Source organism: Ammodytes marinus (assembly GCF_949987685.1).
Source record: "Ammodytes marinus genome assembly, chromosome: 6".
NCBI classification, from domain to species: domain Eukaryota; kingdom Metazoa; phylum Chordata; class Actinopteri; order Uranoscopiformes; family Ammodytidae; genus Ammodytes; species Ammodytes marinus.
In genome coordinates this window covers 610,339-622,382 of record NC_137235.1, presented here as the reverse complement: position 1 = coordinate 622,382, position 12,044 = coordinate 610,339, and the positions used below count along the sequence as shown (strand labels likewise).

The following is a 12,044-nucleotide window of genomic DNA, read 5'->3' as shown; positions in this document are numbered from 1 at the left end:
CATGTGCCCCCCACTAACTCCAATAGCATTTTGGAGTATTCGTCTTTTATTCTTGACATTTCTCGACATAATGAAAAAAATAAATCTTCCTTGTCTGATTTTTTTTTCTCTCCTGTCTGTGGCCCTAAAACTCTTCTGTACTTTAGTATGTAGTGTAGTAAAAAGACTAAAACTCTTCTGTACTTTAGTATGTAGTGTAGTAAAAAGACTAAAACTCTTCTGTACTTTAGTATGTAGTGTAGGAAGAAGACTAAAACTCTGCTGTATTTTAGTATGTAGTGTAGCAAAAAGAAAGAGTATGTGATTTGGAACGCAGGGATAGTTGTGCGTGTGTGTGTGTGTGTGTGTGTGTGTGTGTGTGTGTGTGTGTGTGTGTGTGTGTGTGTGTGTGTGTGTGTGTGTGTGTGTGTATGGGGGAAAGATTTTCTGAAATACAACACAACAAAAAGTTATACAGTTATACAAGTGAATTGTATTTCCACCAGAAGTGCATAATATACTAAATAATAACAAATCTTTCCTGTGTGTGTGTGTGTGTGTGTGTGTGTGTGTGTGTGTGTGTGTGTGTGTCTATGTGTGTGTGTCTGTGTGTGTAGATATGTGTCTGTGCGTGTCTGTGTGCATAATATTAAAAATAATAATAATAAATCTTCCGTGTGTGTGTGTGTGTGTGTGTCTGTGTGTGTCTATCTGTCTGTCTGTCTGTCTGTCTGTGTGTGTGTCTGTCTGTCTGTCTGTGTGTCTGTCTGTCTGTGTCTGTCTGTCTGTGTCTGTGTGCATAACATACTAAATAATAATAATAAAGACATCTTCCCTGTGTATGTGTGCAAGGGAATTCCTTTAAATAAAATCACAAAATAAGGTAAACAGACAGTTATAGTTTGAAGGTCCTGTTACACTAAACAGGTGGATAGTCAGGTGGACTATGGGATTAAAAGTGGAGTCAGTGATTCTCTGGAGAACGCTTTTTGTCAAAATCACTCTTTGTCCAAAATCAGTGAATACCTTAGCTCAGTTGGTAGGGCGTCCCCCCCCCCCCCCCCCATGGGCCTCGGCCAGCAGCAGACCCGGGTTCGATTCCAGGTCGTTCTCTGCATGTCACTCCCCTCTCTGCCCCATTTCAACTCTGTCTCTACACTATCAATAAAGCATGAAAATGCTAAAAAAAAAAAAAAGAAAAAAAATCAGTGAATATCTCCTCATGATCCACTACCTGTCTGTGCTGTGTGTGCGCTGAAAAATAATCCAGTGTTAATACACAGCCTAGGCTCTGTAAACTTACATGTTGATAGCTACGAAGGGTCCTTTTTTTTTCCATACCAGTTTACAGAGCCTTAGCTGTGTATTAACACTGGATTGTTTTTCCAGCACACACACAGTACAGACAGGTAGCGGATCATGAGGAGATATTCACTGATTTTGTACAAGAAGTGATTTTGACAACAAGCGTTCTCCAGAATCACTGACTACACCTTTAAGTCCAGAAAACAGAAAATAAACAGTACAGAAGATGTATAAAACACACACAGTAACACACACACACACACAGAGAAACAGACAAGAAGTGTGATCAGCTGTCGAATATAAAAACAACCAATGCTTAACAATTATAAACGTTAAAAAATAAAAAATAATTAAAGTAGCTACAAGGAAGTTTCAGTTTGTGTTCATTCTTGCGGCCTGATTTGGACAAAAGCGGTAGTGTTTTTACCACGCCAGCTGTTGTTCCTGGGTGAGCGTATACCCATGACAAAGGCATTAAGAAAAACTATATAAAAATAGCATTCTTTTGCACTGATGGTCTCGTTTTGCTGTTACATGTCATTTATGATCATCAGAGGAAAAATGAGACTGTTTCAGAAATATTTAAAAGTTCCTCGTAGCTACTTTTAAGTTAAGTCCTTAAGTGACAGTTGGAATGCTTATATCTCCTTCAATATATATACAGGTGAAACTCGGTCTGAGATTTTGAATTTGGGGTTTTCATGAGCTGTAAACCATAATCTTCAAAATTATAACAAATAAAGGCTTGAAATATCTCACTCTGCATTTAATGAGTCTATGATATATATTAGTTTCACCTTGTTAAGTTGAATTACTGAAATAAATGAACTTTTGCATGATATTCTAATTTTTCGAGTTTCACCTGTATATGCGTGTACGTCCGGACAATGGATCTCAGTCTTCATTTAACAAACCCTGCATTCCAATTCCCATACTTCCCTACTATTTAGTATGCCAGAAAAAGATTTAGGATGTCCCAATACATGCACGTCAATTGTAGTATGCTGAAAATACATAAATGCCCCCCACTAACTCCAATAGCATTTTGGAGTATTCGTCTTTATTCTTGACATTTCTCGACATAATGGAAAACAAATCTTCCTTATCTGATTTTTTTTCTCTCCGGTCTGTGGCCCTAAAACTCTTCTGTACTTTAGTATGTAGTGTAGTAAAAAGACTAAAACTCTTCTGTACTTTAGTATGTAGTGTAGTAAAAAGACTAAAACTCTTCTGTACTTTAGTATGTAGTGTAGTAAAAAGACTAAAACTCTTCTGTACTTTAGTATGTAGTGTAGTAAAAAGACTAAAACTCTTCTGTACTTTAGTATGTAGTGTAGTAAAAAGACTAAAACTCTTCTGTACTTTAGTATGTAGTGTAGTAAAAAGACTAAAACTCTTCTGTACTTTAGTATGTAGTGTAGTAAAAAGAAAGAGTATGTGATTTGGAATGCAGGGAAACCATCATTGATTTGTCCTTTCAAAGTAAAACGTCTCCAAAAAATGGCAGTGGAATTGAAAAAACAGTCATCTCCATATCTCCATGGTGCATTCAGGCGTAGAACAAAAGCTCGGGAAATCGTAACCTTGTGGCGTCAAATGATTAAATCAGTGTTTCCAATAGTGTTTTTGTGTTGTCATGTCTACGGAGAGATATTTGAAAACACTGTCTAGTGTGATCGGGAAAAATTTGTTTTTTAAGATATGCATGTAGGTGTGGTACTTCATTTAACCAACTGTCATTGATTTTTCCTTTCAAAGTAAGACGTCTCCAAAAAAATGGCAGTGGAATCGAAGCAGGGGCTGTGTCTTGATTCAGGGGTTGCAGCCTTGGTAGGACGCAGTCTCGCGGTCTATGAAGGCCGATTTTAAGGCCGGTTTTAAGGCCAACGAGCCTTGTTAAATGAGACGGTCTCCGCAGGTCTCGGTTTACGAGCATTTCCGGTTTACGTAACAAGCCGTTACCTTGCGTGACGACTCGCCGCTCCTGTGCTGCCTAGCAACCCTGATTGCTGCCAACGGAGACAGCCCTGTCAGCAGAGGAAAAAAGAAAAATAAGTTGCCTACCAGACGAAAAGAAAAAAAAGTACAAGAAAAAAGAAAGGAAGATAAAAGTTAAGAAGATGGAGCAACACGTTGCTGTTTTGTTATTTCTTATTTTATTTTATGCCATCTCTGAAAAAAACGCAATGAATCTTGGGATATGTTGGGCCACGAAGGATACATCTGATGCAGCCTTCAAAACCGTGAAACGAAGGCTGCATTTCACGACCGCATATGAGGAGCCTTGCAAGGAGCCTTGCAAACGGGACAGCCTTTGCGCGCCGCTATGACGCAATCGGTCTTCAAATGCAGCCTACGTAGGGTGCAATACCCATGCAATACCTGAATCAAGACACAGCCAGGGATTATCCTTAATATCCTTATCTCCATGGTGCATTCAGGTGTAGAACACAAGCTCGGGAAATCTGTCCACCTAGTATTCTCACCTCAGCGTTTTCGATAGTGTTTTTTGCGTTATTCGAAGAGATATTTGTGTTCCGGGAAAATTTAGTTTTTTAAAATATGCGTGTACGTGTTGACAATGGACCTCAGGCTCCATTTACACAAACAGTCATTGATTTGTTCTTTCAAAATAAAATGTCTGTCTGTCCTCTTCACAGCAGACCCGGGTTAGAATCCAGCCCGGGTTGTTCTCTGCATGTCATTCCCCTCTCTGTCTGTCTGTCTGTCTGTCTGTCTGTCTGTCCTCTTCACAGCAGACCCGGGTTAGAATCCAGCCCGGGTCGTTCTCTGCATGTCATTCCCCTCTCTGTCTGTCTGTCTGTCTGTCTGTCTGTCTGTCTGTCTGTCTGTCTGTCTGTCTGTCTGTCTGTCTGTCTGTCTGTCTGTCCTCTCCACAGCAGACCCGGGTTAGAATCCAGCCCGGGTCGTTCTCTGCATGTCATTCCCCTCTCTGACACATTTCACCTCTGTCTCTACACACTGTCTAATAAAGTAAAAAATGCAAAAAAAAAAAAAAAAAAACATATAATAGATTTGTCCTTTCAACATAAAACATCTCCCCAAAAAAATGGCAGTGTCTCCTTATCTCCTTATCCCACATGGTGCGTTCAGGCGTAGAACACAAGCTCGGGAATCTGGCCTCCTTGCACGCCCGTCCCGTTTGTGCTGTCCGACGAACACTGAAACTGGAACGTAACCTTCCCACACTGCACCTCGGTCATCCCCTCCTGCCCGAAATAACTCAACTCATTCCCGTCCAAGACCACGCTCGCCGTATAGAAAGTATCGGGCTCGATTTGAACGGGGTAGTCGAACGAAACGGGGAAAGTGCTACTGGACCCGTCGGAAAAATACTTGATTATTTTCGTGGCCATCGAGACCCCTTGCCGCTTTAGCTCGATTTTAGCGCTGTATTCCGCGGAGCCGCAGCTCGAGCCGTACAGGCCGAAACCCGCGATGAACACCCGCTTGTCCACCGCGAACTGAATGCTATCGCAGCGCCCGCGGTAACGCCACTGGTTGCTACGATACGCGCACGACTGGAACCGGTGGCAGCGTTGAGGCGACAACCCCTTGCGAGGCTTCGAGCAGAAAAGCAAATCCGGTTTGTTCGCGGCCGTGTACCACAGGAATATATCGTTCGTCTCGTTCAACGTCAAGACTCCGGATTGCGCCGCTCCGTTCGCGAAATCCTCCAGAACCATCGTAGGGATTCGGATGAGATAGATCGCCTTGCCCAGGACCAAACGTTTGTTCTCGATCGTAGGCGTCAAGTCTTGCCGTTGACATTCGGCTTCAGCCCAATTCAACGCGGCTTCGAAAACAACCATCTCTTTGGCGTTGAGAGTTTCGCGGCGCAAAATGCTTTCCAGTGTCTGTGTGTCGATGTCGCAAAAGCCCTCGGAGCGCAGGGCTAGTTCGGCCTGCGCGTCGATTACTTCCCAGCAACGCAGCGTCAGATCTGGCTCTTCGAATAGACAGCTCTGGGAGAGTAGCACACAGGCGTTCTTAGCGCTTAAGCTTGTCTCCAGGAAGTTGACGCAAGCCCGAGCCAAATGGGGCACGATGTATTTCTTGGCGGCGTAGAGAGTGGCGAGAACTGTGTCCGCGCACAGGTCGATTTCGTCGCAGTAGATGTATCTGGAGGGTGGGAGGGAGGGGGAAGGAGGGGGGGAGAGGGAGGGAGGGGGGAGGGAGAGAGGGAGGGAGAGGGAGAGGGAGAGAGGGAGGGAGAGGGAGAGGGAGAGGGAGAGGGAGAGGGAGGGGGAGAGGGAGTGGGAGAGGGGAGGGAGAGAGGGAAGGAGGGAGGGAGGGAGAGAGGGAAGGAGGGAGAGAGACATTTCAGTTTACAATTCATAGCAAATATTCAAGAAATTTTTCTTTTTTATATTGAAAACCAAACTATAAAACATACATGAAACACATTAGTATTTAGTATAAATATTTATTCAACTTAAATCAAATGTGTAAGATATACTGGAGAGGGGAGACAGAGACGCTAACAATTCAGGTAACAATTCATAGCATTCACAAACAATCCTTGGAACTTTTTTCTTTAATTGAAAACCAAATGATAAAACATTAAACATTTAACATATATAAAAATATATGTTAAATAGGGCGGCAGTGGCGAAGTGGGTAGGGAGTTTGCCTCTGGAGTACAGGGTCGGAGGTTCGATTCCCCGCCTACCCACATGTCGAAGTGTCCCTGGGCAAGACACTGAACTCCAAATTGCTCCCGATGGTTCAGACAGCGCCTTGCATGGCAGCTACTGCCATCGGTGTTTGAGTGTGTGTATAAAATGTGTATTGTAAAGCGCCTTGTGACCCTGGTCTGTGAAGGCCGCTATATAAATAAAGCTTACTTACTTACTTACTTACTTACTTACTTAAAAACAAACTAGTATTCGATGTCGGGGGACTACAGATGAAAAATAGCCTTTGGACTAATTCTGGCATTTGTAACCCCCGTATGATCATGTGTTATTAATTTGCACTGTTCCCTTCTTAAATAAACTGAATTGAATTGAATTTGAATTTGACTCAGGAACTCATGATGAGACGGATATATAAAGCAAGAGGCAAGATCAAGGAGCCATGTTAGGATGAAATAAATAAGTTAAAGTATGTCCCAAGTGTAGCATACATACTGCTTGTTAACTAGATACTGTTTATGATCAGATGTAGTATGTAGAATAGAGAAAAGAAAGAGTATGAGATCTGGAATGCAGGGAGCGAGAGAGAGAGAGAGAGAGAGAGAGAGACAGAAAGAGAGAGAGTGAGAAAGAGAGACAGACACAGAGAGAGGAATAGAGAGAGAGATAGAGACAGAGAGAGAGAGAGAGAGAGAAAAAGAGAGAAAGAGAGTGAGACAGATAAAGAGAGAGACAGACAGAGAGAGACAGAGAAAGAGAAAGAGAGAGAGAGAGACATAATTTTAATGTTAATTTGCCACAGTGACTCACTTCAGCATGGCGAGGAAAGATGGCGGCTCTACGTCAGGGATTCTGATCTCCTCCTGGTCCTCGGCCAGTTCTCCATAGAACATGGCATGAAACACTGAACTGCCCACCGCTAGCACGTACTGTAAGAGAGGAGAGGTTAGTGTGTCTGTCTGTCTGTCTGTCTGTCTGTCTGTCTGTCTGTCTGTCTGTCTGTCTGTCTGTCTGTCTGTGTGTCTGTCTGTGTGTGTGAGTGTGTGTCTGTCTGTCTGTCTGTCTGTCTGTCTGTCTGTCTGTCTGTCTGTCTGTCTGTCTGTCTGTCTGTCTGTCTGTCTGTCTGTCTGTCTGTCTGTCTGTGAGCTTATGAACATGGCGTGGAACACTGAGCTGCCCACCGCTAAGACGTACTGTAAGAGAGGAGAGGTTAGTGTGTCTGTCTGTCTGTCTGTCATTCTGTCTGTCTGTCTGTCTGTCTGTCTGTCTGTGTGTGTGAGTGTGTGTCTGTCTGTCTGTCTGTCTGTCTGTCTGTCTGTCTGTGTGTGAGTGTGTGTGAGTGTCTGTCTGTGTGAGTGTGTGTCTATCTGTCTGTCTGTCTGTCTGTTGTCTGTCTGTCTGTCTGTCTGTCTGTCTGTCTGTCTGTCTGTCTGTCTGTCTGTCTGTCTGTCTATCTGTCTGTGTCTGTCTGTCTGTCTGTCTGTCTGTCTGTCTGTCTGTCTGTCTGTCTGTCTGTCTGTGAGCTTATGAACATGGCGTGGAACACTGAGCTGCCCACCGCTAAGACGCACTGTAAAGGAGAAACAACATGGCCGCCATCAATCGACTTGTTTATTTACCGAACACTGAAAACATTAACACACTCTGATGTGATCTGCTCACATATTTTACCTCACAATCAGCCATTCTGATGCTAAACTATGTAAGATAAGATAAGATAAGATATACTTTATTCATCCCAGCAGGGAAATTCAGATGCTACAGCAGCCAGCATACACATACACAGAACACAACACAGCCAGTTGAAAAAAACATGAGCATACATACATAGCCAAGATGAGAAAGTGGTATGGATAGTCTCTGTGCATAAGTAGCTGCTACTCGTATATAACAGTACACAAATACTAGCTCTGCCAGTGCATATGATATGATAAAAAACAAAAATTATGCTAAAAGAAAAAGCAATCAAGTGTGCAATTATACATGTGCAAAAAATGCAAAATATGCAGCGCAGGCTAAAGTTTAAAAGTTCAAATGTCCTCTGTCCTTACTGAAAGGGGAGTCATTATAAAGTGCAACTGCAGTAGGTAAAAAAGTGTTTTTGTATCTGTCCTTTTTGCAGCTTAGCCGCCGTAGCCTCCCACTGAAAACACTCCTCTGTTTACACACAAGACTGTGTAAGGGATGCATGTTGTTGTCCATAATGTTCAGCAGCTTCTGTACCATCCTTCTCCCCATCACCACCTCCAGGGGCTCCACAGCAGTCCCCAGCACAGAGCCAGCCCCCACACCACACACACACACACACACACACACACACACACACACACACACACACACACACACACACACACACACACACACACACACACACACACACACAGACACACACACACACACACACACAATTCCTTTTAGAGTTTTTACCTTGTGTCCGGGGACTCTCTGTGTGCCCCCCGGAGGTCCCACCACAAAGTGAACGTCTGCCATCATCTCATTGTTGAACATGACTGAATTCCTACGAGGAAAGAAACAAGAGTGTGTTAATATTAAGTCAATGACAAAACTAAAACACTAACTCTTTGTATCCTACACACTAGAACATGAATGGCAGCTTGTATAATAGCATAGTTAGCTTAGTTGGTCATGAAAGTGGATTTATCTATTAAAAATTCTAAATAAATAGCAAGTTTAACATTCATTTGACTCGCAAAATATAATATTTACACTGGATCAAATCACATATGACTAGGATTGCAAAGGGGTGGGAAGTTTCCGGTACATTTCCGTAAACGTTATTATATATATATATAGGCACACACACACACACACACACGTCACACACACACACACGCATACACACAGACACACACACACACACACACTCCATCTCGCTCTCACACACACACACACACACAGTATATATCTCCTAACTGTCATAATAAACCATGGAAAATGCCAAAAGATAACCTAAAAAAAAAAAAAAATGTTGCGTAGTATTTCACACGTACCTCTCTCGTATGGTGGGGTAGAGGCCCTGCCAGGTGCACCCCCCCCTGTGTGTGTGAGACAGGCTGTGTGTGTGAGACAGGCTGTGTGTGTTGTTGTTGGAGAGGTTTTGCTGGTATGAGTCTGGAGGGGAGGGCAGCTTCTTGGAGGGAAAGAGCTCAGCGGCCATTATCTATCAGTCACTCCGCAGGCCACCCGGGCATCGCACACACACTGGACAAGCAGCTAGTCTGGGGGAGAAAGGACAATAACATACTGATTAATAGGGTGAAACAGTACACTAAAGATGTGGGTCGGCTCTCACTTTTCATATAAAGGCCTACTTCACCGGTGGGAATATGAAGGTGTATTGAACTCTGAGATCCTATGAAGTATAAATGTGCAAAATTATTTTTAAAATCGGATCATCCTAGCCTGAGAATAGACAGTGAGACCATAAAACACTCTTTCTGCCTTTTCTCAGGCTAGGATGATCCGATTTAATTTTTTTTGCACATTTATACTTCATAGGATCTCAGAGTTCAATACACCTTCATATTCCCACCGGTGAAGTAGGTCTTTAACCTTTATTTATACTCAAAAGATCAGTTGAGGGGTGACCCTCATTTACAATTACGTCGAGTCAAAGAGTTACTTAATAGTTAAGAGAAGAATGTAAATAAAATAGTAAAACACTTTAAGAAAAAAAAATATGTGTGTGTGTGTGTGTGCGTGTGTCTCAGTGTGTGTGTGTGTGTGTGTGCGTGTGTCTCAGTGTGTGTGTGTGTCTCAATGTGTGTGTGTGTGTGTGCGTGTGTCTCAGTGTGTGTGTGTGTGTGTGTGCGTGTGTCTCAGTGTGTGTGTGTGTGTGTGTGTGCGTGTGTCTCAGTGTGTGTGTGTGTCTCAATGTGTGTGTGTGTGTGTGTGTGTGTGTGTCTCAATGTGTGTGTGTGTGTGTCTCAATGTGTGTGTGTGTGTGTGTGTGTGCGTGTGTCTCAGTGTGTGTGTGTGTGTGTGTGTGTGTCTCAATGTGTGTGTGTGTGTGTCTCAATGTGTGTGTGTGTGTGTGTGTGTGTGTCTCAGTGTGTGTGTGTGTGTGTGTGTGTGTGTGTACTTTCAATTAAAAGTGCAAGTTCGGCTCAGCAAACAAAACAAGCCTGTACATTCGGTCAAGTGTCAAGTGTCCGTACTGTGTGTGTGCTGGAAAACAATCCAGTGTTAATATATATACACAGCCTATGCTCTGTAAATTGGCATGTTGCCGGTGGGCCCTCTTTGTTTACTTAACAGTTTACAGCTGTGTATTAACACAGTTTCTTTTTCAGCGCACACACACAGTACAGACAGGTAGTGGATCATGAGGAGATATTCACTGATTTTGACAAAAAGTGATTTTGACAACAAGCGTTCTCCAGAATCACTGACTACACCTTATCCCCTATTATTCATCAAACTGTAGCCTATATGCCTGTGACATTCACACAATCAAAGGCTAAAAACGAGCCGAAAATAAGAGCTGGTAAAAGCATTAGACTCGGTGAAAATGCTTTATAACTGTGCGCAGGTGAATTTATCAAGTGTAAATGTATTGTTTCATTGAGATTTTTACTTAACGTTAAAGCCAAACATCGCCTTTAACAGCAGCCGGTTAGATTACCGTTACGCCACCAGTCAACCCTTCCGACACTAAAACACTTTACCGTTTAATACACACTGAGTTAAATCACTTTATTATACAATACAAACTAAAACAAGTCATAAATGTCTGTACACGGAGCTATGTGCTAACCAGCTAGCCTATAGCTTGACCAACTGCTATTTTTGCGTCAAATTATCCCCGTTTAAGTGACGACATGACGTTATTCGATGAGTAAATGAGATTATACTCACGTTAATGATGCGCAGGAATGTTTATTGTCATATTTTCTCTGTTTATTTCACAGATTTCTAGTTTTTTTTCTAACAGGATCAGCTTTGTTTACAGTAGCTAGCGAACTTCCTCTGGTGATGATAACAAGCAGATTGAGCTCATTGGAGACGCGGCACAGCGCCGCCTAAAGGCCGGAGGCTGGAACTACATCCAAAATCACTAAATAAATAAAATAAATGCAAGAATATACAGTCAGAGTGATGTTGTTCGCTCATATCAGCACTCCTTCAGAACACATAGAATGTCTCTCGTCCAATCAAATCACTCGCTCAGAACCACTGCTGTATAAATGTTTTTTAGTTAACTATGTTACATTTTTTTCCCACCTTGAGTAAAGCCTGATTTATACTTGTGCGGTACCGCGTGCGCAGAGCCTCCGCGGAGCCGCAGAGAGCCTGTGCGGTGGCCTCAGACCCCGCCGCGTACCAACTGAAAATTGTGACTACGCGCCAGATGCCGCAGACGCCGCAGAGGTTTGGTTGGGCATCAAAGCAACAAGGAGGGATTTCAACAGCACAGTAGCTCTTCCTCATTGTCATCAAACTCAAAATCTTCCAGTTTTCATTTGTTTAGCAACGGATTTCGCCGATAACATCAAAAGTGCAGTGTGCAATCTGCGACACGGGCGAAACTACTACCAACGGTTCATGAGAATGTTCGGTGTCCGCAGAGAACGCAGAGGCGCAAAGCCGCACAAGTATAAATCAGGCTTAAGACGACTGTCTAATCTTTAATGTATTTAGACTATTTTTTGCGTGTGTATTTTGTATCCTTTTCGTTTTGTTTGAAATGTAGGCCTAAGTATTTCTGATTTATTTTAAAGTAGCAATGAGGAACTTTTAAATATTTCTGAAACAGTCTAATTTTTCCTCTGTTGATCATCATACATTTTCTTTAAATTCATTTTTGCTTTGCTCACTGGTTGCCTGTCTGTCCTCCTCCAGTTTTCCCTGGTGGTGACGAGACGGTGTGGATCTGGTCCCCCCTCCAGTAACATCTGAGAATGGACCATCAACGCGGGAGATGTTGCAGTGGTTAAGGGCGCCACCTGGAGACGTGGGATGTAATCCCGGCGATGGAAACCTTAGTTTTCCCTGGTGGAGACGAGACGGTGTGGATCCTCTGGCAGCATCTGAAGTATTCCTGCATCCACACTATTCACACTTTACTTTTGTATTACCATG

General features: G+C 43.0%; 1 protein-coding gene across 1 annotated transcript; it reads right to left on the bottom strand.

Annotated features, from left to right (window-relative positions):
* Nucleotides 1-3,317: 3,317 nt before the first annotated feature.
* On the bottom strand, nt 3,318-10,933 carry LOC307252006 (BTB/POZ domain-containing protein 3-like). Its single transcript, XM_080029531.1, has 5 exons — nt 10,821-10,933; nt 8,954-9,181; nt 8,370-8,460; nt 6,753-6,871; nt 3,318-5,427 (listed from the first exon to the last, which is right to left on the bottom strand). The coding sequence occupies exons 2-5, from the start codon at nt 9,118-9,120 to the stop codon at nt 4,395-4,397; spliced, it is 1,410 nt and encodes a 469-aa protein (XP_079885657.1). The 5' UTR covers nt 9,121-9,181; nt 10,821-10,933; the 3' UTR covers nt 3,318-4,394.
* Nucleotides 10,934-12,044: the final 1,111 nt, after the last annotated feature.